This window comes from Chroicocephalus ridibundus, chromosome 8 (genome assembly GCF_963924245.1).
Source record: "Chroicocephalus ridibundus chromosome 8, bChrRid1.1, whole genome shotgun sequence".
Taxonomy (NCBI): Eukaryota; Metazoa; Chordata; class Aves; order Charadriiformes; family Laridae; genus Chroicocephalus; species Chroicocephalus ridibundus.
The window spans coordinates 11785555-11813490 of NC_086291.1; the positions used below are offsets into that span (position 1 = coordinate 11785555).

At 55.2% G+C, this 27936-nt stretch overlaps 1 protein-coding gene across 1 annotated transcript in view; it reads right to left on the reverse strand.

Moving 5' to 3' along the window:
• Window positions 1–27936, reverse strand: part of RNF220 (ring finger protein 220) — a 235206-nt gene that overhangs the window by 68160 nt on the left and 139110 nt on the right. Inside the window, exons 3-4 of the mRNA XM_063343584.1 lie at window positions 21261–21390; window positions 6392–6437 (exon numbers count right to left, since the gene is read on the reverse strand). Of these exons, the coding sequence (XP_063199654.1) occupies window positions 6392–6437; window positions 21261–21390 (176 nt within the window). The remainder of the gene's footprint in view (window positions 1–6391; window positions 6438–21260; window positions 21391–27936) is intronic.

The following is a 27936-nucleotide window of genomic DNA, read 5'->3' on the forward strand; positions in this document are numbered from 1 at the left end:
CCGCCGCCAGCCCGAGGAGATGGATGGAAATTGCCGGCACACACCGCCCCCGGCCCTAAGTGCTGCCACTCTTTGGCGGCCGGGGCAGATGTCAGCGCTGGGAGAGCCCAGCCGGTGCCGCTGACATTCTGCTGCCTCTCAAGGCCAGTCATTTGAGAGTATTAAAGTGCTGGACTCCTGCTTTCTGATAGCCCTGGAAAAACACAGGGAGTCTATTTTTCTTAAACAATCCATCACAGCTGCTGTCAGCAGAACAAATACCCTAACCCCGCTTTTTATGTATCTATATGGCTTTTTTTTTTTTTTTTTTTTTTTTTATTTTGGCACAAAGTGTTCCCTGCTTGATGCATTCAGCTTTAACTCTGCCGTCTAAATAGGTACTTATCACTTAACATGGAGGTGATGGCTTGACATGTTTTCTGTCTCCTGCCCTCCCCTCCACGGTAGGGAAGCCGTCAAAGTGTTGCTAATAGCTGTTATCACTTGGGAACTGTAACCCGAAAGCAATGAGTGATACCAGGCCTTGCTGTGATTTTCCCCCTTAACTCTGCTAGCCATTTTTTATGTTATTGCTGGAGGATCCCTGACACAAAGATGCTACTATTAGAGCTGAGTTTCCTAGAAGCTTTCGGAGGGTCCACATTTGCTCCCGGGAAAGTCAGAGGTAAAATTATCTAGTGGCTTTTAGCTGGCAGAGATAAAGGTGGGATGGAGCTGAGGATGAAAGGCTTAAATGTGAGAAGGGTGTGAAGAGCGAACAGAAATAATGGTATCAGCAGCTTCTGGCCTTTGCTGAAGGATTCCAGTGGTCTGCAAGCAGAATAAGCTTACAGAAATGTGAGCTACTGATTTATTTCTGTGCATGTTACGGCCACACCTGGGACTGCAATCGAGCTCCAGGTCCTCTTGGGCGAGACACCAGCTACACGGTGGGGAAAGGGGCCCCTTCCAGCAGAGCTGCCCACTGGGGATGGAGGGGGAAAGAGATCTGGCCAAGGGCTGCCGGGGTCTGCCAGCCTGTCCGGCTCCCCTCCGGGACCACATCCCTCTCCGCTCCTCCTGCTGAAACGCAGCGGTTTCCCCCGGACTAATGGGAGGGCACAGCTGTTTGGCCCAAGGGGAGCGAGGGGCTTTGTTTGTTCACGGGGTAATTTGTTTTATGGAATAAAACCTGGCAGAGAATTTTTTTGGAGTGGCTCTGGTATTTATCACCCCGAACTGGCAGGGAGCGTGTTCAGCCGGCGCTCATCCTTGGTAACTTCCCCTCCTTCGCCTATCTGTGGGCTGTTCTCGCGTCCCTGCCTTGGCCATAGCATTGCCACGGTGCTCAGATTTAGCTTTCTAATCTTTCCTTGTAAATCACAGCTGCAAAGGGAGGGGGCACAGATGTGGGGAGTGACTTCTCCAACCCCCCCCCCCCCCCAGCGAGTCAGTGACACAAGAGAAGGAGTTAAAACCCTGGGGCCCTGACACCCGTCCCCTGTTCCTACCACCAGACATGATACGGAGAAGTTAAATGATTGTGCTAGAAATTTCATCTCGAGCGAGGCAGCTGGGAAGGGCTTAATACAGACATTCTGTCAAGGTTTAAGGCTCCAAATCTTGCTTGCTTCAAAGCTCTTTTTCCTTGGAGGGCTTTAGTGGTCAAATTTTCCTCTAGGTGCTGTAATTCTCTCTCAAACTGCTCAGCGAAGCTGTAAAATCACAGGGGTGGGTGGGGGAATCGAAGGGCTCTGGCACTGTGGCTCGGTTCCCAGCTCTGCCGGAGGTCTCGGAGCAGCGGCGCGCTGGCCGCCTGCCTGCGGGCACCCTGCGGGGTGCTGGGTGCGCACCTAAACAAACCGGCCGCGAGCATCTGCTGGGCGCGGGAGGTGGGTTTTGTTCCTGACCACTCGCTTCAGTGTTTGTTTGCAGCAAGAGCCAGCGCACGGGCTGGACCATCAGTGGGAAAGGCAATTTGCAGCCACGTGTTAGGAAGCAGCAGTGGAAAAGGAACGCTGAATCCACCACGAGAGCTGGGATGCTTCACAGAGCCCAGCCTCTTCCCCTTCAGTGGTCAGTACCAGCACTTTCGGAGAGGATATCAGAAAGGTAAGCAGACGCTGTTAGGTCCGCAGCTAATATCCTGAAATTTAGGGGTTGAGATCTCTGGGCAGAGATGACATCCCACCTAGACGACAGCCCATGGAGGGAGAGCCACAGGCCAGAGAAGCAGTGGCAAGGAAGTGCTCTCAGGTAGCCAGGAGGACCTGGGGACGCTGACTCTCAGAGTTACTGCCGGCTGCTCAAGGAAGAGCAGAAACAGTTGGACTTAGACTGCTCGTACACCTCACCAACATGGGTTCAGCTCAATGTGTGCTCCTCTCCTGCGCAACCCCTTACAAGAAGCAGCCAAGGCAAAAGGGGAAAGGTAAGGGGAGAGCGTGAAACACAGGAACGCCGCCTGGGGTAACTGCATGCTGCTGACAGACTCCTGGGCAGCCACAAGACCGGACAGAGCCCATGGTGTTGTCCCTACACCTCTGCAAGATATCCCTGATGCCTGGCCTGCCTGAAACATGGCTTCTGGGCATACTGGGGAGCGCTGCAGGGAAGCTCTGGGCTCACAGAGGTCTGGGGCATGGCTGGCTCGGACACATCCTCAGAAAGTGCCCTACTGAGTGGCTCTGGTGTTGGGTTTCCTCATGGTGACCCAGGACAACAGTGAAAGGTTAATGAGCATCCTCCAGCCCACACCGGTGAACAGAACCATGGAGCCATGGTCTCTAGCTCAGCAAGAGCAAGAACATCCTCCATCCCTTCCCAGGGGCGTGAGGCATCTGTTCTCACCAACATGGAAACTTCGCTTTGATGAAGAATTTCTTTTTCCACCCCTCCTCTTCCACTTGGTGTCTCAAGACATATCACTAGAGAAGTGTCCTATGGATGTCCAGGACTCTCCTTGAAGTCCAATGCCTGAGAAAGACCTTTCCTAGAGCAGGGCCACCAGGTGTGCCTTCTGTAAAGGAGATGGGCTTTCAGCGCTTTTTTGCACCTCTGTCTTCTGCAAAGAACAGGCATGAGGCAGCCCAGCAGGAGCAAGCTGCCACCTTGACCAGTGGGGCCTCAGTGGGCTACCTGGCTCCCAGCAGCATGAAGATCAAGGGACAAAAGGCTCTCACAAGTCATGGGATGAGCATCCAAGCTTGCAATCAGGGACAGAAACGGCAGATGGGAGGAGACAGCACTGTTCCCCTTGCTGTTTGCAGGCCACGGGACTCCTGAAGTCACCAAGCAGCTATCTCAGGCCCTTCTCTCCAGCCAGAGGCTGGCAGAGCCCAGTTTGCTGTCACCAGCTTTCCTAAGCAAAGTGGCAGTCAGGGTTGGATAGAAATCTCATCCTGAGGCTCACTGTGCAGGTTTGTCATCTGCTTGTCCAACTGGCTTGTCCACGCTGGCATACCACCATCGATTGGGCTTCATCACTAAGAGAAAGCCAACGAGGATCCCGAGCGCTGTGGAGCTGTGTGGTGCTCAGCGCTGCCCTCCGAGCTGCCTTCGCAGAGAGGGAGCCCAGGCAGCGAGCAGATGTGTTGGCCAGAGCGCCCCAAGCTCGCAGCCCTCGCTTGGCCATCACTGCCTCCGTCAGCTCCGATAATAGAAGAACCTGATACAGTAATCCTGCATTCATCACATCCCATGTTGAGTGATTGGATTTTCTTTGACATATTGCCATGAAAATTGACCCAGTGCAGTGAGTGACAGCTCTTCAGGGGCAGGAAAGCGGCCAGCGAGGAATATGCGTTTACATCTGGGCTTTTATTGCCAGGAGAGACATTTGCCAGGGCAACGGCAGGGAAGGGATGGGAGCAGAGCCAGGAGACAGAGCATGGGGGGAGTTAAATCCCCTGCCCCCAGCTGCACCCCAGGAAGAGCCTTAAGCCAGCACAGCAGCGACAGCCCATGACAGTATATGCAAAGGCCCCAAATGAGTCCTAAAGTGGTCTTAAAGCCACCAATGACCACAAAGGTAATGCCTTTGGTAACACCAGCCTGCATCCCACCCCAGTTCCCATGTCGCTGGGTGGAACCAGCTTGCCCCTGCCCGTGCTGCCAGGGGATGCTCCCGAGGGATAGGGAGGCGCAGCTCCCTTCTCCCACTGCTGAGCTGCTGGAGTTGATGGCCCTGTTATTGGCAACAGGAGAAGGACCGGCCGGGAAACCACGCGGCAGTGCCCTCAGTCCCTGTGACTCCTTCCACCGGTGCCCAGCATGGGAAGTGTGACACGGCACAGGTCGCAGCTCTTCCCAGGCAGTGTCTGCCAGATCTCCAGTGATGCCTGGGTGCCTGGGCATGGGCTGCAAGCCCACCCGGTGGTCTGTCCTCCATCTCTCTGCCTGGGACCCCTGTTAAGGGTGGCCCAGAGGCCCAGATTTGTCCCCAGCAGGGCTTTCCTCAGAGGGACTTCACATCCTGATGGGCTATTCCCACCCCATGTTGCAGATGCTCAGTGGGCACACAGGGAAAGAGCAGTCTTCATCTCCCCACCACCCTCCTCCTCAATCCCGTGCGGTTACAAAGGAGCCTTTAATACCAAGCTCAGGTGAAGGTGACAGCGTGTGCCTTCCCATGCCACACAGGACTTGTCCCCCAGCAAAAGCCACCTAGAAATAATGAATCCTCCTGGGCTGAGAGGCTTTCAAGCTCTCTGAGAAGGGAATGAAAGATTTCCTGATTTCACCCTCTCCCTCCCTGCTCTCCTGGCTTCTTGAAGTTAATGTTCTTAGCCCCAGACGTGACGGGCAAAGGGAAAAGATCCATGTGGTGACAGGGGACGATTGATCTCTTTTACATAGAACGACGCTCCAGTCCCAGTTTAATCCCCTCGCTCAAGGCAAATGGGATTCTTTGTCAATGGAAACTTCAAAAGCCCGGCCCTGCCACGAGATGGACCTTCTTCTTTATCTGGTCTCTGTCAGTCACTCACTGCGTTTCCCTCCAAACAGCTAATCTGTCTTCCTAGCCATTCTTCTCCCTCGCAGGCGATGTGTTTGGGACCGTTGAGTTATCTACACTCAGACCTGACGAGGAGGGAAAGGGAAGCTTGTGGAATCCGGCTGCTTTCGCTTTGCGGGTGCCCCTTCCAGCTCCTTTGAGACGTCCCAAGGCAGCCTCACGCTCTGTGGATTATCACCTTGGGGACTGCTTTCTGCTCTGCTTGTTTTTCATGGGAGAAGTAGTCAGGTCTCCACTCTCCTCCCAGTCTACCCTGGGACAGGGGACAGGAGCAGGGAATGCCAAAGGTGTGGAGTGCTATGGAGTAAAACCATGATCTTTATTTTCCCCTGTAGGATTTGGGAAATTGTTGGGTTTATTTCAGAGGTATCCCTGCCTTCCAGGAACTTGGGCCAGCACAGTGGCTCCCCGACCCCTCACTTCATGGTGCAGACAAGGTGTTGATGTGCTTGGCAAGACACCCAGTCCCATGGGGAAAACCTAGAGCTGAAATTTCAGTCACTGTTTCTGACATCATGTGCCAAAAATGACCCAAAGCTTCCAGGAAAAAAAAGGGAAGAGCAAGACATGATTCTATTAGAACAAGGACCAACACATCTCCTGTGAGAGATGCCCTGATCTTCCCTGGAAGCCAGGAGCCTCCCTGGCTTGGACTGTGTCACCAGAAGTGCAGGAGAGCCTGGACCACTTGCCTTTGCCTGCCTTGGGGCACAGTGTGGTTTTCAGAGGCCGTGCGATGCCCAGCCGCCCTGCAGTGCTCCCTGCCACCCACTTGCCTGCCCAAGCTCTGGTCCTTCTCACTGCCATATCATATGAAATCCAGCTAACAGTAATATTAATTAGTAAATGATGCCCTTTGCAGTGATGCCGTGATGCTCTGTGCGTTTAGTATTTTTGCATTCTGAGCCAAGGGGATGGGAGGTGGGTCCTGGGGAGGGGGATGTGGCTGAGACGGGGTCTTTTAGTGATTTGGGCTCCTCCTCAGGTGTGCTTTGCTCCCCCTGAGGCAGTCCCACTCCCCTCTTCCAAAGCTGGCATATGGCTCTGGCTCCAGGAACACCCGCACATGATTTCCCAAGCTGAGCTCAGTCTGCGTGTGATCAGCTCTCATTAGCTGTCATTAGCCACAATCTGGAGTCCCAGAGCCTGCCGGGTCCTTCGGCTCCAACGTCCCTTGGCTGCATGGGAAATGAGAGAGCCCTGTGCAGGGACTCGGCCACTCCAGCCCATGGGTGCAGGGGGGCATCAGCATCCCCCAGCGCTGGCCTGGTCCCAAAGTGCGGCCACCTTCCTGGGGGACACTGAGTATCAGGACAGGGAGCAGGCTGGGAAGGCGAGGGGGTGTAAAGAGCACCCCTTGCAGGGAGGGTAGTGTGCTGAGTTGTGCTGACTTACCTTGGGGGTGCCCGCTGCCATGGCATCCTTCAGGATGGAGCTCTTGCTGCCAAGAGAGAAGAGAACGGGGTCAGAGTCACAAAACCGCTGCGGTGGGCAAGGAGGGAAGCGCTTTGAGGGATCTCACGAGGTCAAATCGCACATGGCTTCCCTTCCCCAGACCAATGAGAGCCTCCTCACCCTGGCCGGAGGGGCACGGAAAGGAGAGCAGCGCCAACTAATTCTCCAGCTGGAATAAAATGGTCCTACTAGTGGAATCTCCAAACCCTGACACATGATGCCGAGTCAAATCCCAACTCTCTCCCTCCGTGGGGGCTTGGGCAGCTCCTCTCCCAGCCCTGGGGAAAAGCAGGGAGCAAGCCTCAGGGTTGGGGGGAAGAAAGCCAAGGAGAGGGGAGCCCTGCGTAGGGTCAGGCACAATAAAAAAAAAAAAAAAAAAAAAAAAAAAAAAGGGAAGGAAAAAGAGGGAGATTAAATTGGCGTAAGAGCAAGGGAAAGAAGATCCCCTCAGCTCCAGCCGCGCCGTGGAGGCAGGAGCTCTGCCGGCGGCTGGAGTGATTTGTTAATTCAGCTTGTTCCCCATTTAGCAGGGAAGGAGGTCCCCGCCACGGTGCTCCTCCTCGCCTGCCCTCGCCAGCGGGAGATGCTATAGATTTAATAACACCTTCCCCCCTCCAGACAGGTTAAACTTGAAACAATTACATATCAAAGCCGACATGGCGGGGAGGCCTGCACTGTAATTTTTTGGTTATTAAAGTAATCTCTCTCATGTAAATTCTCCTGCTAACATGCTGCAAACAGCATTAGGAAATAAATTATTTCCCCATGATTCGATTTGTCAATGCAAAGCACCTGCAGCAGGCAAAAGGCTCTTGAAATATGTTGCCGAGCCCAGCGCCTGAGCTTGTAAGCGTACGGCCGGTGGGGCGGCTGGCTCCCGGTTCCCCATAGCCCCGGGGAGATGATGGATGGGTGGGTGGAGGGGGGGAGGTTAGCGGGGGGAGGCGGAGGTTGGGGAAAGGGGGGGGGTGGGAATGGAATTGTGTTTAATAACAAAATTTGTATGCAAGCCTGCATCCCAGGCTAAGGATGAGTGATCGGCAGCCAGAAAGTATTAAAAAGCCTCGCTAAACAGATGCTGACAATAGAACAAGACATATCAAATCAGATCTACTTCAGAAACATTAATATACACACGCACACACGCTCGCCCGCGCGCGCGCGCCCGGCTCCGCACACCCGCGCCCCTTTCTTCTCAATCACAGCAATATGGGAGACATCAATAAATTTTTATGAGACTTTTAGAAGATCAACACGGTACTAGATGTGACAAAAAAGCAATGTGCCTGTCATGTTCGCTTTGTCGGGGACACTTTAGCCCCAGATGCCGAGCTGCAGTGGCAGCGGGGAGAAATTGAATTTGGCTGGCTTTAATCTGCCTTGATTTGGCAGATGGCTGGGTGTTATGAAATGAGCAGGGATGGAGGAAGGTGTTTTCTCCTGGGGCTACGGACCCCTCCCCTCCCAGTGCCACCGCCCTCGCCCCCCACCCCAAAACGGGGGGAAACACGCAGTTATCCATCGCCATCATGTCACCCTAAAGCCACAGTTCTGCTCCTGGAGCAAGTGGCTGCCGTTCCTGGGGACCACTGATCCATGGGCTGGGGCATCGCCTCCCTCGCAGCCCCCATCCCTGAGGGGATGAGCTGTTGGGTGCTTGCTGGGGGGTGCAGGATGCCCCCCATGCCCCAGCTCTGTCCCCGCCCTGCTTTCGGGAGGCGGATGGGGAGCAGAGTCAGACCCTGCTGCCCCCGGAGATGCAGCCCCTGGCACCACCTCCAGCCTGCGCCCGAACGGTGGCGATGGGAAGGATTGCCACCCCCTCCCCATCTCCAGCGCTACCTTGAATTTCTCAATCACCCGAAGTGTGAAACAACTTTTTTCCCTTTTATAATCCAAACACCAGGTTAAAAAAAAAAACAAACCACGACACAACTCATTTCCTCCCTTTTCTTGTTAAAGGTGTTTAAAATTATTCCTTTTCGAGGGAAAGAGGAAGAATCTCATTAATTCCTCCCAGAAATGGTGTTTGCGCCAGGAAACTGCAGTTTTCAGGACAAGAGTCTCTGGTCAGCCGAAAGGCCAACCTTTGCCGTTGGGACTGATGGGGAAGGGGACTGATTTAGATAACTCGGCAGAGTTTATTTTTTTCTTAATTTGGAGGATTACTAAGAACCACCCCCTTCCTTGCAATTTAGCCCCACTTTATTGCTAATAAGGGTCTGCAATTTGTTTTTATTCATTTCCAGGGATGGGTCAGGAGTGGGCACAAGCCCTGGTCATAATTTAAGGGTGCTTTCCCCCATCCCACTAAACAACCCCCCGAATTACGGCGGCTGCAGCCCCCTGTGCCTCTTAAGGATGTCGGCAGCAGGCTGAGAATCGAAAGGCCGTCAGCAAAGAGAAACCTTCCCCTCCATAAACACCGCAGACAAATTAAAAATGGTAAAAGGGAAATCAAGACCTTTAAAGTTCAAACACTTTTCGGTGCCTTTTAAAGTTTTTTCGCTCTAGGCCCTTGCAGAGAGCACAATCTTCGGAGACCTTGGGATTCTCTTTAATCACCCAGCCAGGCTGCAGTGGTCTGAAATGATTACACATTTACATAGTAATAACCCCAACACTCCCCACATTATTTCATGGCTAGCATATTTCCACTCGGCGAGTGATCCATGTGTTTTAAATTATAACCTGTACATAGGAAATTAGTTACTAAGTACGATATTCACGGGCTCGTCTGACACTTCTAATTAAGGTGATTTACACAGAATTATCCTACGAAATAAAAAAATGGTGTTTTGCTAGCTAATAAAATATAATTACTACCCACTTTTATAAGTTACAGTTAGTTTTAATCTATTTGGGGAATTGTTTATCTAGTTCATTACAGCAAAACAACTCCTTTCCCTTTTAGGCAACCCCCCCAAACTACCAAAGATGACGAGAAATGCCCTGGAAAGACCCAGCGATGTGGGCAGCCTCCGTCTCTTGCTCCCGATGGGTTTGCATTTCCAAGCAATAGGCAGCTGCTTCCTCACTAGTTCCCTTTCTCGGGGCCGTGGCGCCGGTTCTGGCCGTGCATCGGTGCATCCTCATGTGTCCGGGTGCCCTGTGCCTCTGCGGGGACAAAATGAGGTCCCTGCTCTGGTGGAGGGCTCTGTGCAGCCCCACAGATGTGCCACCCATTAACCTTAACGGGGAGCCGCATGGGTAGGTCCCCACGTGCCCTGAGGCGCTTGCAGGGACCCATCACTCCTCTGTATTAGAGCACATCAGCTTTAAGAGGAACACCAGCAAGGCTCTCCACAATGAAAGCAAGACTCGGGCTACACACAGATGTCTTTTAATGCTAGGCAGGGATTTGGTTAGGAGCATCCCCGGATGCAACTGGGAATCCCCTGGCATCTCCCTGAGCCAGACCCAAGGGGCTGTTCAGACCCAGCACTTCAGTCCTGATGTCCCAAAGAGCAGCTCAGCACGCTGCATATGTGCCCTCCTTACCCACAGTCTTGGGGTTTCTCTACTCCTGCCATGGTTGCTGTTACACATAATGAGCTTCACGTTTATTTATTTTTTTTTTGTTATGGTCCTGCCTTTTGGAGTGTGCGTGACATAGGAAAAAACCCAAAACAACATGCAGGGAATGGTGCCTTATCATCCCCATGAATGGAAGCTGCTGCTTCCCACATGGAAAACTCAGGCCATGAGCTGAAGGTTCAGTGATCGGATTGTGTTTTACCATGAGCAAGGCGGCACTTGTCCTTTTCCTTTACGCCTTTGCTCTTGCAAGCTGCAGTAGGAATCTCAGCTTTGCCTGAAGTCTCAGTGCAGCAACAGCAGGGCCAGAAACAGCCCCGACGCCGTGCTCCAGCCCGCCACAGCCACCAGACCTCGCAGCCGCTTGGGCTCCCCAAACGTGTTCAAATGAGGTTTCTGCAGAGACCCCACCCAGGGCAAGGCAGGGCTTATGGTGAGCATCCATCAAGGAAGGGCTGAGCTCAGTACGTGGCACAACAGCCACCCCCCAGCAGCACTCCCCACAGGTAATTAATAACAACTGCAGGAGAAGAAGTTCCTTGAGCTCCGGCAGCTGCAGTTGTTTGTGCTTATCCCTTAATGACATTGGAGCCAGAAGAGGTTTACAGAGGTGGGAAGGGGGCTGCTGCCACGCTGTCCTCCAGCTCTGCGACTCATCCGCAGAACAACTCTCAGCAGCCCTCTGGAGCCAGGGCACACGCAGCTCCTGCGTGAGATCCCACAAAGCCCAAAGGTTTCTACAAGCTGCGGTCAACTGATGTATTTCTTAAAAAAAAAAAAAAGAATAAAAATCCAGTGGAATCAATTTATTTTTAGCTGCAGGACTCGGGCTCAAACATGCAGCCTGGGGACGGGAGCCCCGGCAGCAGAGCAAGCCGCCTGCGGAGCTGTGTGGGCAGCAGCGCTGGCTGTAAATAAGCAGTTGCCGGGTAGAGAGAGAATTGGATTTTTGTGAACGCCAGTTTAAATAAGTGGAAGTGTCACTTGAAGCCTAAATAAGGAAATGGGAGTTTGATTTTTTCTTTTCTTTTCTTTTCTTTTTTTTTAAACTACATAAGGCCAAATCCTCACCTAGCCGCAGGTGACAGCCCCCAGCGTGGCCGGGCACGATCAGGGGAAACATGCTGGGATTTTCAACCTGCTGTGGCTCCGCTAGCGGCACCTGCTCCATGTGCTGCTGCGATCATCTCCTGCATTTGATGGTGGGGATGAGAGAGATGGTGGGCTCTGGTGAGACCCCACCTGCAGTACTGCGTGCAGCTCCAGAGTCCTCAGCACAAGAAGGACATGGACCTGTTGGAGCAGGTCCAGAGGAGGGCCACGAAGATGATCAGAGGGCTGGAGCCCCTCTGCTATGAGGACAGGCTGGGAGAGTTGGGGTTGTTCAGCCTGGAGAAGAGAAGGCTCCAGGGAGACCTTATAGCCCCTTCCAGTCCCTGAAGGGGGCCTATAGGAGAGATGGGGAGGGACTCTTTATCAGGGAGTGGAGCAATAAGATGAGGGGTAACGGTTTCAAACTGAAAGAGGGGAAATTTAAATCAGATATTAGGAAGAAATTCTTTACTGTGAGGGTGGTGAGGCACTGGGACAGGTTGCCCAGGGAAGCTGTGGACGCCCCATCCCTGGAAGTGTCCAAGGCCAGGCTGGATGGGGCTTTGAGCAGCCTGGTCTAGTGGGAGGTGTCCCTGCCCAGGGCAGGGGGTTGGAACTGGATGATCTTTAAGGTCCCTTCCAACCCGAACCATTCTGTGATTCTATGAAAAGAGGTGAGTGATGGTAAAAATTGCCAAAGATGCTGGAGTCAGGACTAGAAGCACTCTGCACCTACAGTCTTCTGGTCAATATTTGTGACCTCAGTGCCCAACAAGCTGTGACAAACCTGACCCCACCATCAGAAATGATGCTGCAACAAAAATGCAGCAGAATGATAAACCACTGTGGCATGAACCTGACCACGCTAAAAGCCCTTATTTGCTCTGTGCCATTTTCACCCATGTTGAGGTTTCTCTTTATCAGCCCCAGGTACCCCATGCCCCTGCCGGGAGCCCCCGCTCAGAGCGGGCGGCAGATTTCTGGGTGAGGATGTGGTGGTCCGTGTGCGCAGGGCAAAGCAGGAGGCTGGGGTGGGAGGGTTGTGTCATTTCGCTCCCACTATTTGAAAAGGAGATGGCTGGAAAAATAAAGAGAAAAGTCGGAGGGAAAGGTCATGCATTAGATTGATCTGGGGGGCTCTTTGCTACTGCGGCTGTAATGACTGTTTAATTATTCCCAGCTCACGTGGCAGTTCAGAAGAGGCTCCGCAGAAGGCATGCATCGCTTCAGGGCAAATAACTGACCGAAGATTTATTTCTCACCCTTGGGTTTCCATGCATCCCTTCCTAGGGCTCCCGCTGTGCTGGGAGTCAGCGGCAGAGGAAGGCTTTGCCCGCCGAGGTCCCAAACCCCAGCCTGAAAACCCACGCCCTGGAGTCCAAAGGTGCTTCAAGGAACCTTCATAGCACTTTCAGGGCATCGCAGGAGCAAGGGGGTACGTGACACACAAATTTTCTCCCCCACCGTGCTACCCTGGAAGCTCTGGCCCACCAGAAGTGCTCTCGCCCACAGATTACGGGCAGCACCCAGCAGCTCTGCCTCCCTGGGGTCTGCCACGGGAGGAGAGGAACGGGGCACCTCCAAGCAGGACAGGCAGCTGCATGGCTTGTGCTCTCTCCGCTGGAGAAGCTGTGGATGAAGGGTCCAGGCTGCTGCCATTGCCGCCCTCTGAGTGCACGGGAGGAAGCTGGAGGGTCTCTCTTCCCTTTCTGTCCATGATTAATCTGCCACAGCGAGGGGCAGGGACACAAATCAGAGGGGGGATGAAAGAGGATAAATCCACGGTATCAGCAGCACCACATTTGCTAGATAATAAACAGACTGCTCTCCTCATAAATTTCCCTCCATTCCCCCACGGTTGCCCGCCAGTGACACCAGCGGGTGCAGAGCTTGGCTGCTCCTGGCCTTCCTGGTGTCCTGGCCGGTGGAGAGAAGCTCTGCTGTGGAAGCCTGGGACCCTCCACCCCGGCTTATCCCCCCCGCATACGGGGGTGTAACGGGGGCTGCAGGATGGCACAGCAAAGCCCCGTGAGTTTTAGACTGTGCACGGGCACCTGAGCTGATTGCAACGAGCTGATCCATACCAGCACGTGAAGTGGGTGGGAGAAGCACTAGGAACACCACCCACTCTGTAAGTTACTCGGTATTTCCACTCTCCATCTCAGTCCCCGCAGGTGCGGCTTGTTCTCTCTCCCTGCCCTGGCACAACACCGTGTCCTCACTCCTCGTTTCGGCAACCGCCAGCTCACCCACTTCTCCACACCCCACGTGGGGACGTCACCCTGTTAGGTGCCTCGTGGTGGCAGGTGGCCCTGCGCCCTGCTTGAGTATCACAGAGAAGCTGACCCTTCCAGGCGGGTTTCTCTGGTGACGGAGTGTGTTTAATTTAAATCTGGCAGGAGACACACTGCTGGAGAAAGCTTCAGATGATGCCACTCCCCACGCACCCGGAGATGTGTCCGTGCCTGAATCTGGACACCCATGACCCTGAAGCTGAGGTCCCGCACTGAACACCTCTGCCGTGGGGTGGCATGGGATGCCATGGGGCAGGACCCGCTGCCTTAGGGGCTCGGGGCAGAGCAGGATGCAAAAGACCACTCCTGTGCTCCAGCCCCTGGAGCAAAGCGGCAGCTCCCAAGCACCGGCCCCGCCCCAGCAGCCTGGTTTTGCTGGGGGGGGATTTTGCCGGTTTTTGGCTGCGGGACAAACCCCAGATGCTGCACGCGTTGTGGGAAGCGGCCGTTCGGGTACCGGGTGCTTGGAGCTGGGGTCGGGTCCCTCCACGGAGCAGCTGGACATCGCGCAGAGGCTCCTGGCGTGATGGGACTCGCACAAGGGGAGAGGGTGGGATAACATCACAGGTGACGGACTGCTCGGTTGAAACACCTTGGGGGATTCCAGAGCCCTCTGGGAAAGCCCCCAGGAGCTCCAGGCTGGTGGACCACCTTCCCCACAGCCCAGGGAGAGGGGAGGTACCCGGTCCTGCCTCGCAAAGCACTGTCAGGCACTTAATAGTACCTGTCCCCACCGTCTCCCTGGCCGGGATTTATGCCTCGAGGGGTCACCTCTGGCGAGACTCTAATAACACGACTTTATTAGCTTTCTTGTTCCTTCTTTAAGATACAGGAGCAAGGGGGGAGGAGGGCAGCGGCACCTCGGGAAGGAGCGGGGGGCGTACGGATAGGAAGCGGCTGCCCTCGCGATTCCCCTTCCCGGTGACAAGGGGGAGAGGGAGAAAAATGATGCTCCCTCGAAATTTATCATGCACCCAATTACAATGTTAATTGGCAAGTCCCAGAAATCAATTAATTCGCAAATTTTTTTCAATTAAAAATTAAGATAAATCATAAAACGTTATTAAGCAAAGGCCAAACTCCGTGAACTTTTTTTTTTTTTTGTAGGCATCTGGGTTTTTTTTTTTTTAATTTAAATAAAAAAAAAGAGCTGTGTTGCCAAAGCCCGATGCCCTTGAGTGCCTTTGCTGAAGCGCAGGGGGCTGTCATCAGCAGGACTGGGCTGAAGACAGATAAAAAAATATCGACCAGTCGGACACACTGCTTCTGCTTTATTGATCAGGCGGGAATTTAACTTGCTGTGCATATCCACCGTGTCAGCAAGGGCCACGGGCGAAATTAAAAGTACTTGGCTTGGAGATGTCGCCTTGATACCGGGGGGTGGGGAGAGAGGGAGGGAGGGGGAAGAAGAGGGGGAGAAAGGGAAGAAAGGAAAAGCAGAGGGTGGAAAAAGAAGAGGGAAAAAGACGTAAGAAAAGACAGAAGTTGAGGAGCAGGAGGTTGCGGTGCCTGCTTTACCCCGATTGCAGTCTCACTTGTTGGCTGGGGCTCCTTGCCCTCTCTGGAGTGCCCGCCGGTGTCTACTGCACGCAAGGAAGGGAATCAGCATGTATTTCAATGGAGCTTTGGAAAAAAGCCCTTCTCACTCAAAACCGTCTCTCATCTCACTCATCCAGAGGCTGCGGGACCTGCAGTATTCGCTGCACGAGAAGTCTGGGGAAGTACCTGGCTGTCAAGTTAAAGTCCCCAGGCATAAATCGAGGAGACCTGAGGCGAGAGCCATGACCCTGATGTGACACCTGACAACAGAGCTAATTCGGGTTTTACACACTCTATTTATCCTGCTGGGCCTGCCAGCGCGGCCGCTTGCCCTTCCCAGAGCAGCCACCCGCGCCGGCCCCGGGAAGGTCTCGTCCAAGGGCCCTTTGGGACAACCACAGTGCGCAGCAGATCCCGCTGAAATGAAGCACACCCTCGCCTGGGGCAGTGCGAGGAGCAGCCGTATTTAAACACAGGGTTCCCTGAGCAGGAGAGGGGTCAGAGCCACGTCTCATAACTTGCTCTGGGTCCTTATCCTGACCAGGAATAGCAGAGAAGGCCCCTGTCATTTGGGTGTGTAGAGACCACAGGGGTAGTGTGCTTCTCTCCTCGTCCACCAGCCGGAGTGTCCGATGCAGACCCTGGGACGTTAGCACAGGATGACTTCAATAAGAAAGAACATCAAACACTGGTGAAGCAGCCTGTGAAAGGATGTGAAATCCAGGATGCCTCTCCCGATTCCTGGAGGCATCTCTCAAGGGCAGTGACCCTGCCTGGAGTGACCAGACCATCTCCTAAGGTCCCACAGCCTCCATGGTTTAGCTATATTGCCAGATTCCTCCCTATTCCTTATCCCACTGGACCTGGAGGTGTCTCTGTCCCCCCAGAACTACTGCTGTGCCTCTCTGCATAAAGAAACCTTGAGCTGAAGCCCCCCCCAGCAGGGTGAGGATGCTCAGTGCAGCGCCAGGAACCGAGGCAGTGCTTTCTGCTTCCACCCTGGCTGCCAAGGCAGGGAGGGTTAAGAACAGTCAGAGGAAAAGAGCACACGCGCAAACAAGGGAGAGGAAGCTTCAGAGGGACGCCGAAGGAAGATTTAAGCCTGGGCAGAGGTGCACTGAGAGCTGCTACAGGAGCTGGAGCACCACAGACCCGTGGTTGGCTCTTTTCCTCTGACATGAATCAAAGCTGGCTCCAAGAGTCAGGCTAGATCCCCCGTCTGGGCATTTCACCTGCTTTGAAACAGGCCTTCCCACTGGATCTTGCTCTGCCCTGACGCTATTTGGTTCCCTCTTTGCGACAGCATCTTTGAGGTCACCAGAAAACAGCCCACAGCACTTTCCATTTGCACCAAGGTGAGAGACCCCGGTGCCTTCTGCGTTCCGGGAAATGCTTCGTAATCAGAGAATCAGAAGAGAAATTATTCCCAGACACGCCAGAAAGGTCATCAGGGGGAATCAGTAGCTCCTGCGATGCTGGGTGCGCAGGGATGTGTCCCCGAGAGCTGCTAGCCCAGGCTGGGAACAGCCAACAGGTGGGCACGGGCTTTAAAACACAAATATGCTCAGATTAAGCATTCAGTGCGGAGGACAAAAAGGAAGAAAAGTAAAGAAGGGGAGAGTTGGCACAGCCGTGGGGCACTGTGAGAGGAACATCATCCCTGGAGGCCCTCGCCGAGCCCAGCCCCAGGATGCCATAGCACAGGTAATATCACAACATGGTATGAGGATACTGCTGGCTACATCTGCTAAGCTTAGAAACCCCTTTAAATAAGGGGAAAGAGCTGAGATAGTCCTGTCTGAGCTCGCACCGTCCTTCAGCTGCAAAAGCAGGAACAGAGTCGGCATCATCCAACTCACTGTTCCACCCTCTGGACCATTCCCCAGCTCTAACGATACACCTCGTCCTTTTGGGGAGGTGAAACCACGGCTCTGAGGCATAGGTTTTGCTGCTGGTAATGCAGGGAAGAATCTGCTAGCTGTCACACAAGGAAATAAAAATGCCCCCTGCCAAATAATTTTTTTTTAAAAAGAGCACTGAATTTTCAAGAACAGAGCATCTAAAAAGGCACATTTCCCAACCTTCAAGTGCTCGACTCAGCAACTGTAATATTTGTAATGTGACTTCCTAAGGTTTTTTAAATGGCCAATAAATGCTTCTTCCCCAAACTCCAGCCAGGGGCTCAGCAAGCGCCACGGACCCATTGGGGACCACCAGCTGAGGTGCTCTCCACAGCTCCTACTGCCTCCTTTCTCCCTCTTTTGTCCTCAAACTTGTCTTCCCTCCCACCCCGAACTCAAACCACAGCCCCAACCCTGCCCCTTCTCCACCCAGCCTCCCGCACCCTCCCCTTGCAGCAGGTTGTCCTCTTTGGTCCCTGCCTGGGGAGCAGCAGGCAGGGTTTAAGGGTCCCCCTGCGCACCGCCACCTCCGCTCACAGTGGTCGCCTGCAGTGACACAGGCAGTGATGCGCTCGGATGCCCACGGGGGTGCGTGTGTGTGCCTGTCCCGAGGGACACCCATGGGTGCTACTCGCGAAGGCTGTGCCTGGGGTCCACGGGTGACCCTGGGCTGGGGAGATGCGTCTGCAGCTGAAGCACCAGCCGAAGCTCGGAGCTGGGGCCACCGACAGCTCCGGAAAGAGTCTCCCGTTTCAGCGTGCTTTACTGCAAGCCTTTAATACGGGTGAGGTGTAAAACAGGTGAATATAAGTCGAGCGGGGATAGGAGACCTGCGCCTGGCACACAGATAAGCTTCCTGCACACAAGGCAGGAATATTCATGGGTTCTGCAGCGACCCGTCTGGCCGGGGCCCAGGGCATTGGCGTACACAGAGGGTGGCTGTTATTATTTCTTATTTTTACCTTGGTGGCACTTCGCTGCTCAGCTGGGGACCGGCACCTTTTGCTCCCCGAGCGGTACACGCAGCGCAAGGAGAGCATCCCTTCTGCGCAGCGCCGTGGGCTCTCTGCTGCTTTGTGCTCGCGCTCCGCGAAGGTGAGCTGCTAGGTAATTTCTCTTTGGAGGAGGAATACCAACAGTCTTGGCCGGCAAGAGTTAAACGCCATAAAACCAAGGCTTGTAGTTTTGTTTTCTTTCAATTTATCCCCTTCACTTAAAGAGGGGAGGAAAAAAAAGAAAGGAGGGGGAGAAAAAAGAAAGCCAGGTGACATATTCTAAGAGGGAGCACCGAAAACGTGTTAAGCACTTCAAAATCTCATATATTCAATCGGCCTCTGGCAAGACATCTGCCTAATGTTAGCGCTTAAATATCCTTTTCCATTTTACATGCATTCAAGTCTCATTTGAGCGAAATGAAACGGTATTATTAAAGGGAGATTTTGCACAAATGGCCTGAATTTGACATGTCAAGTTCAATGAGGCTGTTACATATGTAACACCGAGAAGGGCTCGGAGGCTGCCGGCTCTTGAAACAGCGCCAGTGGCTCAGAAATGAAATTTGCATTCAGAGAGCCTTGCCTCGGCACAGGGAGCTGCGCACGGGGCTTGGCCGGACCCACGCTGGGTGGAGGAGCCGTGGGGCGAGCACGAGTAGGTCTCTGCCTGTGCTTTGGGGGACTGGACACGCCAAGGAGGCAGCAGAGCTAGAAACCCTCATTCCCACTCAAGTGCGCTTTCTGAAGGGAAAGCTTGACCCCACACCAGGGTTGGGTCCTCCTGAGTGATGTTCATCACTGGTCCAATGGCCGGTGTCCATCCCCTGGGCACGCACAGCCCCTTGGCACGGGTGGGTGCTGCCCTGTGCCTCGGCATGGCTCCTCCTGCCTTGGCGCATCATGCTCCGGCTGGGTAGACCTTGAGATGTCCCTACCCCGAGGTGAGGATGGTCACACCGGCACTGCCCGTGGGGAAGAAGGGCTGTCCCTGGGGGATGGCAAGCCCCATCCCCGCCAGCTGAGCAAGGGGTGCACCGGTGTGGGTGGGATGCAACCCCACGCTCCTGGTGAGCTGGGACCATGTGTAGCACCATCCGGCATCATCCCTTCCTCTGCCCTCCTCTGAGCGATGCCGAGCTCCCCGCTCCGGCGATACCCGAAAGCCAACGTGAGTCCTCAACACCTGGCGGAGGCGATGGCAAGGGGCAGCCCCTCCACCTTGCTTCTCCACCAGCCTCTCTCCTCCTCTTGGTCTGTCTCTATGGCAGCATCTCGGCTGGCTGACCCCACCACACAGCCCCAGGGTCACGCTGCCTCGGTGGAGATCCCATCCCGGCACATGGGGAGCCCCGGTGCCGTGCCGGGAGCTGATGCTGCGCCCGCCAAGTCTCTGGTGCTGCAGGCTCGGCGGGCAGGAGGGGGATCCGCCTTCCTAACCCCGAGCGCTGGAAATTTATGATTTTGTTGCAAATCATTAAGGTTTATTAAAACTTAACAGCACAGGCCATGATTGGCTGCATCCTCTTTAAATTAAAAAAAAAAAAAAGGCCCTTGGAAAGCAGCCCCCCGGTTCGCTTCTCCCCATCAGACTGATAAGTAACAGCTGCTCAGCCATTTCGGTAACGAGTCGGTATTGGCAGGGAGCGGCCAGGGCTGCCGGTGCCCGTCACGTTTATAGGCCTACATTTTATTTTTATGTTTATTGGGTTATTTGAGATCATTATTAGTTTCTCTCTCCTCTTGTTGATGTGTTCTTGCTCCCGGCTCCTCCAGGCGGGAAAGGTGGGGGAATGGGAGAAGGGGCCACCCGCTGGACCGCCGAGCCGCCCCGCCGGAGCCGGGCAGCATGCAGGAATTTGACCCACTCGTGTCCCGCTGCCCACGATAGCTGCCTGTGATTGCCGCCTGCCCTGCCTGCTGCTGCCGCCCGCCCTGCCTGCTGCTGCCGGCTGGGCCCCGCATCGCTCCTCTGCGGGACTGGGAGAGACCCTCCCCGTGCAGAGCTGCCGTCTTACAGATTAGCCTCCATCGCCCGAATCCATCGACTAGATTGAACGTTATCTATCACGCTACAGAGGGAGTCGTTATTTAATAATTAATAAAGACCTCTGATTCTTCTTCGCCGCCTGCGTGGCCGAGCGGAGCGGGCCAGGGAAACGAGGGCAAGCCAGGGAGAGCTGTCTCCTCTCTAACTGCTGCTGTTATTTAAAGGAATAATGCCATTCTTTTTCATTTGTCAGCTGGCCCACAATGGCCCTTGTCATGCTTTATGATTTAGGGTTTCCTTTCCTTTCCCATTAAACGCCACCTTCCCATCACCGCCTCGCGCCAGCCAGCCTCCGCTCCTGGCTTGCGGTTTCAGTTTCACTCTGATATTGGCCCAACTTCTTTGATGGGCTCCTCCGAGCACTAATTGCTTCTGTTCATTTAAACCTGTTCACTAATTTGCAGTGGCCCTTTATTAAGTTGGATGCGGCCCAAATTACACCATAAATTACGCTCGCAAGGGGACTGGGTGTCGCGGGGGATAAATGGGCTGCCTGTTCCCTGCTTCCCCCCTCTACCCCCACCCCCCTTTTCCTTCTTCATCTTCCCGTGCAATGCGTGAGGGATGCGGGTCTCAGCCTGGGGCTGCGGGTGCCGAATTTGGGAGATCTCAGCCTGGACCCATTTGGGGAGGTCTCTCCTTTCTCGAGCTAAAGCTCCCTCCTTCTCCCATCGTCTGCAACAGCTATCGCCCAGTTGCAGAGGGGACCCAAGGCGGGCAGGGATGGATCCCGCATCCTCCGCACCATGTGCAGCCACGCGCCCCATCCCTGCCCTGGCACACGCACCCCCCCACGCCCCCCCCGACACTGACACACACACTCTCCCTCCTCTCCTACCACCTGGTGACGTAACTTTGCTTCTAGCCGGCTGTTTGATTCTTTTCCTCACCTTTTAATGACCGGGGAATTCATTAATAATTGAAATAAACACGCTCTTTTCCAAGGCTGCCGAGTTTTATTAAGGCAGGGGCAGGGATCTGCCAACCCTTGGCTGCAGCCATTTCCTAAATAACTGCTAGCAGTTAAAATGCAATTATTATTTTCTTTTCTTTTTTTTTTTTTTTTTTTAAATAGGGGACTTTGCTGTGCTGGGGGAAGCAGACGGGAGCTGAAGGCAGACGAGGGGCAGCATGAGCCATTGCTGCTCCATCACGGGACATGAGCGACGTGAGAGCAGCTCACCCGAACACACGTTCCCGGGGAAAGGGGTGTCTGTTCCCCCCCGGGAAGCGTTTCTGCCTGGCTTTATCATTGCGGTGAACTCCAGGGAAATGTTTCTGCCCCACTGGCTAGTGCTAAATCTCCCGTATCTGGTAGCTGTGGGTACCACCACCTCCTCTGCCGTCTGCGGGTGCCCCGGCTGGCTAACGGGGGATGCTGGAGGACCCCAGGGAGCTGCTTACCTGATGTTCAGCTGGGTGAGCTTCTCCAGCTCCTGCTCCATGTGCTCCTGCAACTCCCCGGGGCGAAGGAGGACCTGGCAGATGGGGCAGATCGGAGCCTGGCTGTCAAACAAAGTCGCTTTCTTTTTGCCTGCGGGGAGGAAAAGAGGGGAGAAAGCTTTAGCTCTGATGGGCTGCCATCAGCGTCGCCCACGGTCTGACCTGGTCCCCGTCCTAGCTGAGGTCTGATATCGGGGGATTTCTCCTGATATAGCCCCATTTCTCTCACCGTCCCAGGCTCCCTGGGGCAGGGACTGGCTCTGTTCTGCAGCGGGACAGCAACTGGCCTGAGAGCATCCCAGCCCGGCCGTGGTCCCTCCAGTCTTACAGGGAGAGCAGCAACAGCCACGTTCCCTGGAAGTGTCCAAGGCCAGGCTGGATGGGGCTTTGAGCAACCTGGTCTAGTGGGAGGTGTCCCTGCCCAGGGCAGGGGGGTTGGGACTGGATGATCTTTAAGGTCCCTTCCAATCCGAACCATTCTGTCATTCTACGATTCTATGATTTTGGGAGTGACCCTGTGCAACCCCGGCTTCCCCAGGTTTCAGGGCAGGTGATGTGGCTTGGGGCAGATGGATGATGCAGCACTACCCACTGTTCCTATTAACTAATAACAGTAAATTAAGAAGAGCCGTTTTCATCCTCCTCGGCACTGCCAAAGTCGGGTGGGTCAGGATCACCCCCCTGCTGCCGAAAGGGCAGAGCGATTCTCCATGGTGGGGAGGCAGAGGAGACTCCACGGCGCTGGGCTGCGGATGGCAGGGAGCAGCTGGGATGCTGGGATGCTGGGATGCTCGGCATGGCTGAGCTCTCCCCATTCCAGCCTGGGATGGGGCTCGTTGCCCTCCCCACACCACCAGCAGCTCCGGACCCCGCAGCCACCCTCACCCCGCATCCTCTGGGGATGCATCATCCCTGGGTGAGATCTGGGGGTGCCTGCAGACCCCGATCTGGAGCTGGGCTGAGCTCCGGGGCTGCCGTGGAAGCGGGAGGCTGCCTCACACCCCCCTCACCCCAAATCCTCCCCGCCGCTTCCCTGCCCGGCCACATCTCCCTGGTTCACTCCCTGCTCCTAAGCCAATTTCCTCCAGCTCGGAAACTTTATTGCCCCCTCTGTAAGGAATATACAGCGTCTATTTAACATAAAATAAAACTCTAAAGCAAACAATGAAGTTTCAATAAAACGGAGAAGCCCGCGGGTCTCCAGGCCCCCCTCTCCCAGCTGTATTAGCAGCTCTGCTCATGAGAGGGCGTGCGGAGCCCGGCTCAGATGGCTCCGGTGGGGAGAAACATGCTTTATAGCCGCCTGTTGTCATCTAACGCGAACCCTCCTGCTGGATTATTTATTTATGTATTAGACATGGATCAAATTGGTTAAATCCGAGTGAGAGGCAGTAATGCACAATAAAGCAGCCGGCGCTGGATACGAGGGGGCCGCGTGCACCGTGGCCTTCCAATCAGGAGCCAAAAGGTGCCATTTTATGGCTCCTAACGATGGCAGAGCCCAGTTAAATGAATCCCCATTAAAGGAATAGACCTTCTCAAAGTATAAAACATCCGTGCGAGCGGCTTTACTGGGTCCCTGCTGCTCACTGTATAACCGCCGGGCGCAGGCGTTTAACGAGAGGAAGGGTCTGAAATAAGTTTGAGAGTCACCTTGGCTCATCCTTGCCTCCCAGCAGGACACAGCATACGTGCCTGGAGGGACATTGCCTGTCCTTTCCTTCATCGTCCCTATAGGAGGCAGGAGAAACTGAGGCACGAGGGACAAGGTGGAGCAGGCCAGTGCTATGGGGCATCCCCTGCCTCCTCAGCTTCTCCAGCCACTGGGAACTCTCCCATTTGCAGAACCAGGAGGAAAACCCATCCAGTCTCTCCTCCAGATCTGAGCTGCTCCCAAGGGCTCCTGGGCAGAGCCCTGGCAGATCCCAGCCACCTCGGCTCCTCATCCTCACCGCCCTTCTGCTGGGGAGGACACAACGTGTAGCCCCATCCAACTGGGACCATCTTCCTCTCTCCTCCTTCCCTTGTGTTTAAATAATGCCCAGAACCCAACCCAAACCCAAACAACCAGCTCCTGCTGACCCTTGCGGGAAAGGTCGGCATTTCAGTAATTCCACCTTCCTCTTGGAGTTTTTCCACTTTTGTGTAGCGGGGGCCCAAAATAGCCCAGGAGCGTCCCCGACCACCTGCTATTTATAACCCCAACTTCGCAGCAAAACAATGGAGCCGTCTGAGTCTCCCTCCCAAAATAAACAGGCAGCCTTTGAGCGGACGGGAAATCCTGCTGGATCCCCGCTGTGGGGTGTGCAGATGGACGGGTAAACAGCCTGCCCTCCGCCCTACCGCGCCGCATCCCCGCTCCCAGCCCAGGCCACCACCGTGGGGCCCGTGAGTCCCCCCGCCTGCCACCCACAGCTTGGTCTGGTGGGGCAGGGATGCTCTGGGCAGCACCGGAGGGTGAACCGGAGGTTGAGCATCCACGGGTCTCTGCTCTCCGAGGAGCCCAGAGGTGTGTGTTTGTTGGTGGAGGTGGTGGAGTGTCCTGGACCGCAGCGCTGGGATGGGCAGCCTTGGACCAGGAGGTGCAGCTGGGGTCCCTCCTGGGGACCAGCTCTGTTGCACCAGGCTGGTGGCTTTTTTAATCTCCTGCACGCCCAGGTCCTCTCTCCCTGCTTGGTTCTTCAGGGCTCTTCCATGGGGTGCATGTCCCTCAGCAGACGTGACTTTGGATTTCAATGGTCGGGGCAACCGTCAGGGACCTCAGGCCGTGGGAAGGAACCTTGCTGCCTTCCATGGCCACTCCCAACCCCAGCCCAGGCCAGCAGGAGAAATGAGCAGCACCCACCAGCTACAATGACAATACGGTCACGAATTTGTGCCTAGGAAGGACGTGACAGCTGTCACCCCGCATCCCTGTGACAGCCGGGGAAGATCCCCTTGCCTCAGTGAGTGCGGAAGGTGGGTGCTTGCACTGAAGCAAGGGCCTCCAGAGGGGCAGGAGAACAGAGACCGGACACACAGCCAAGTCCCTGACGTAGAGATTGCAAAGCAGGAGACAGAAGGAGCCCCGGCTCCTGCCCCAAGGGGCTGACAACTGCGCTTTTGCAGGAGCAGGGCTAAGCGCGAGTGACAGGCAGAAGGGAGGGATCATCTCCCGTGCCAGCAGGACACCTACGCAAGCCTCCCCAGGTCTGTGAGACCCGCTGCGTGCCCGCTGTGCCACAGAAGCTGCCGGCAGGATGCGTCTCCCCAAATCAGCAGCATCCGCATCCACAGCGAGCCCCCGAGCCCGCCACACGCCCACGCGGCGGTGTGTCACCCCGGGCAGCGGCACCCAGCTCCCTGGCGTGGGATGCTGCGCTGTGGAGAGGGAGAGGACAGGCATCGCGAGTCCCTGGGTTTTGGTTGTGGATGCAAAGGTGGAGGGAGATACATACATCCCGCCCCTCCTGTCCGGACCAGGAACATCCTGGTACCCATGAAAAAGCAAAGGATGCTGCACTGTGTGTGCAGCTGGACCGTAGATGCTTACCCCGCTCGAGGGAGCAGAGGGCACTGATTTGCCCAGGACAAAACGATGGGTCCGTATCCCCAAGCGGGGAAATCGCTGCCCCAGCAGCGATTGCTCCCTGATCTTCCCTCCCTGCCCTGTGCCAAACCCGCTCCTGGGAGACCCTGAATGGCTCTTTTCAGGCTTTTGTTTTTTGGCAGCTGTGTTTTTGTTTTCTTTGCCCCTCTCTCTCCCCTTCGCTCTCTGGTTACTCAGTAGGCTCAGCTCCAGTGTTTACCCTCCTCGGCTCTGCCGTGCTTCCCCCGCTGCTGACCCCCCGCTCGCCGGTGCCAGAGAGATGAAAAGGCAGAGCCTTGGTGCTCCCGCTGTTTGCACGGTCTCCTGGGCTCCGCGGAAATGTTTAACTCCAAGTGTTGAAACCGAATATTTCCTGCTCTGAAAGCAGAGGGCTCGATGCGCAGACGCACCCCTGCCTGGAGGAATTTGTCCATGGGCTCCGTCGAAGGGCGTCTGCACATGGAGGCCATCCCAGGCGGGGACCTAACCGAACCCTCCTGACCCCGCTGGGAATCGAGGGACAGATCCTGACCTCAGTTACACCAATACTGATCCAACATAATTCCCCTGAGTTCGCTGAGTCCAGCGTGATTCACCACAAAGTGACTGCTAATGGGACCCGAGCTCCATGCTGGGAGCTGGGCTCAGGTACCGGGGATGCACGTGCGGCACCGAATAGGTGTGAAGGCGTGAAGTCACCCCGGCTCCCACCCTGCGTCTGTGCCCTGGGACAGAGGGCTGACAGCATCACGAGGCATTTGCCGGCCAAGCCCAGGAAAGGGAGAGCCTTTCCCTCACAAGCAGAATGGGAAGCGCTGTTTTGGAGGGTATTTAAGTGGGGAAAAAGGGACCCGGCTCGCCAACAGCCACGACAGCATGTGATGCATACGGTCCCTCGTCACTACGCAGCACGGAGTAGACGGTGCTCCCAAGTCATTTTGAATGAGCAAAGTTTACAAGGCGTAAGGGCTCACCTCTGCCCAGGAGCTCAGCGTGTTGCCAAATGAATGGAATAAATTGTTTATAATTCAATCGCTCAGCTCTGCTGTCGCACAGCCAGGTGTCTCCCAGGGACAGCCACCGCGGGTGGCGCGGGCGGTGGCGGTGGGTAGGGGACACTGGTGGGAGCATGTTCCTTGCTGGGAATGTGCTCGCTCCTTCCTAACAGCCCTTCTCTGGGCAGACCCCAGGGCACCTGGCGTGGGGCGTCTTCTCCCCACGCTGTCCTTCCTTGCAGACATCTGAAACTCGTCCCCGGGAGGACCAGCTCTCCTCTCCCAACTCCTGATTTCTCCTATGTCAAACTGTTTTCCACTTGTCTGAGTACCAAACCCCCCCTCCTCCGAGATGCCTCCCTCCATCTCTCCCTCCTATTTCCTCTCTCTCCCTCTTAAACACTCCATCATTTAAACCCAATCAAAGCCAGTTGATCTGAAACTCTTCTGAATAGAAATGACCCCATGCTGGGGCCCTGCGGCCCCGCGCGCCGCTTCGGGGGCCGCGCTGAAACCAGGTGGGTGGTAATGGAAGTGCTGACACAGGCTCCTTGACAGCATCGCCACTGCCAGCGCCTGTAATAATCCCTCCCGGCTCTCCCGCAACTCGGTTTCCGCGGCGATTATTTTCCATTCGATGATGGGCTTGCTGTTATTTGTGTACTGATAGCAGATATCTCGTGTGACAAGCCTCCTTTCCTTCCAGCTCAAAAAACAATAATTCAAAGAAAGCCCTATATTAGCTTGGAAATAGCCAAACGCTCGCTCTTCTCCCGGCGAGCCCGTGCCGCAGCCGATGAGGCTCGCAGAGCCCTGACAGTAAGTGGCAGCCAAGGGGCTGCGCCGTGGCCAGGGGAGGATGACAACGGCGGGACGAGGAAGGCGGAGATGGTTCACGTGTCAGTGCAGAGCACCCCGGAATAACAGCAGAGGCAAAAAGTATTTGGTAATAAAGTGAGGGAGCCTGAACAACGTTGTTCATCGCTCTCCCATCTCTGTGTTAGTTACTGGTACGCTCCCAGTGCCATCCCCATGGGGCTGCATCCTGCCTGCCCGGCGCTGCCTCGGATCCTGCTGGTTTTGACTGGGGCCAAAAGGTACGTGGTCCCTAAAAACCTGCACAGGGGGTTGGCTCGAGGTCAGGGAATGTCCTGCTGCTTCCAGCAGGCCCTTCCCCTCCCTCAGGCTCTTGCCCGGCTGTGAGGGATGCAGACCTCGGCCATGTGGGATGCAGACCTCTGCTGTGTGGGATGCAGATCTCAGCTTGCCGCTCGGGACTGGGCGCCCTGGATCCGTTCCCCCCCCGCACTGTCTGTGCACAGGGCGGTGGAGAGCCAGGCGCCGGGGATGGCAATGAGGTGACTCCAGGTTCGGATGCTGCGTCTTGGTTCAGCATCTGGCCGTAACCGCATCCACAGCACTAACTCTGCAAACACCCCACAGAGCAGCGAGCGCATCCAGACCACCGAGGAATCACCCTGCATTTTGGAGGTCTGTGCATGCAGAAGGGAGCAGGGGTCTGGAAAAGTGATTTTTCATGTAAGAAAAGGGCTTTTGAGGAGTCACCACTTCTCCACCCCTGCATCATAGCGCAAAGCTGCCGCAGGGCACTGGCAGAAGCTGGACTCGGACTGTGCTGGACACGACATGGGGCCACTCCTGCCACGAACCCAATAGAGACAGCGCAGGGGTGGCTGACAGCCGGTTCTATACAGCTGGGGTACGAGAGGCACAGGCAGATCAAGGGACCTCTACAACCTCACGACCAACCTAGAGCGCAGCAAAGAGCTGAACTCAGCCCCCTGCATCCCCACCAAGGGCCCGATCCCCAGCACTGCTCCCTGGTAGGGTGTCTGGGCTGCCAAGCAGCTTAGCAAATATACCTGCTTCTCCTGAGGCTAAAAACTACAGAGGGATCCGAGGCAGAAAATCTTGCTAAAATATTGATTTCCTTCCAAAGAAAATAGTTGCTCTTGTAACTCTGCCTCCAGGCAAGCTGGATACTGGAGAGGACTGGTGTAAACTGGCACAGTGCTGCTGCCAAACGCCAGCTGGGGATCCACTCCTAGGTGAT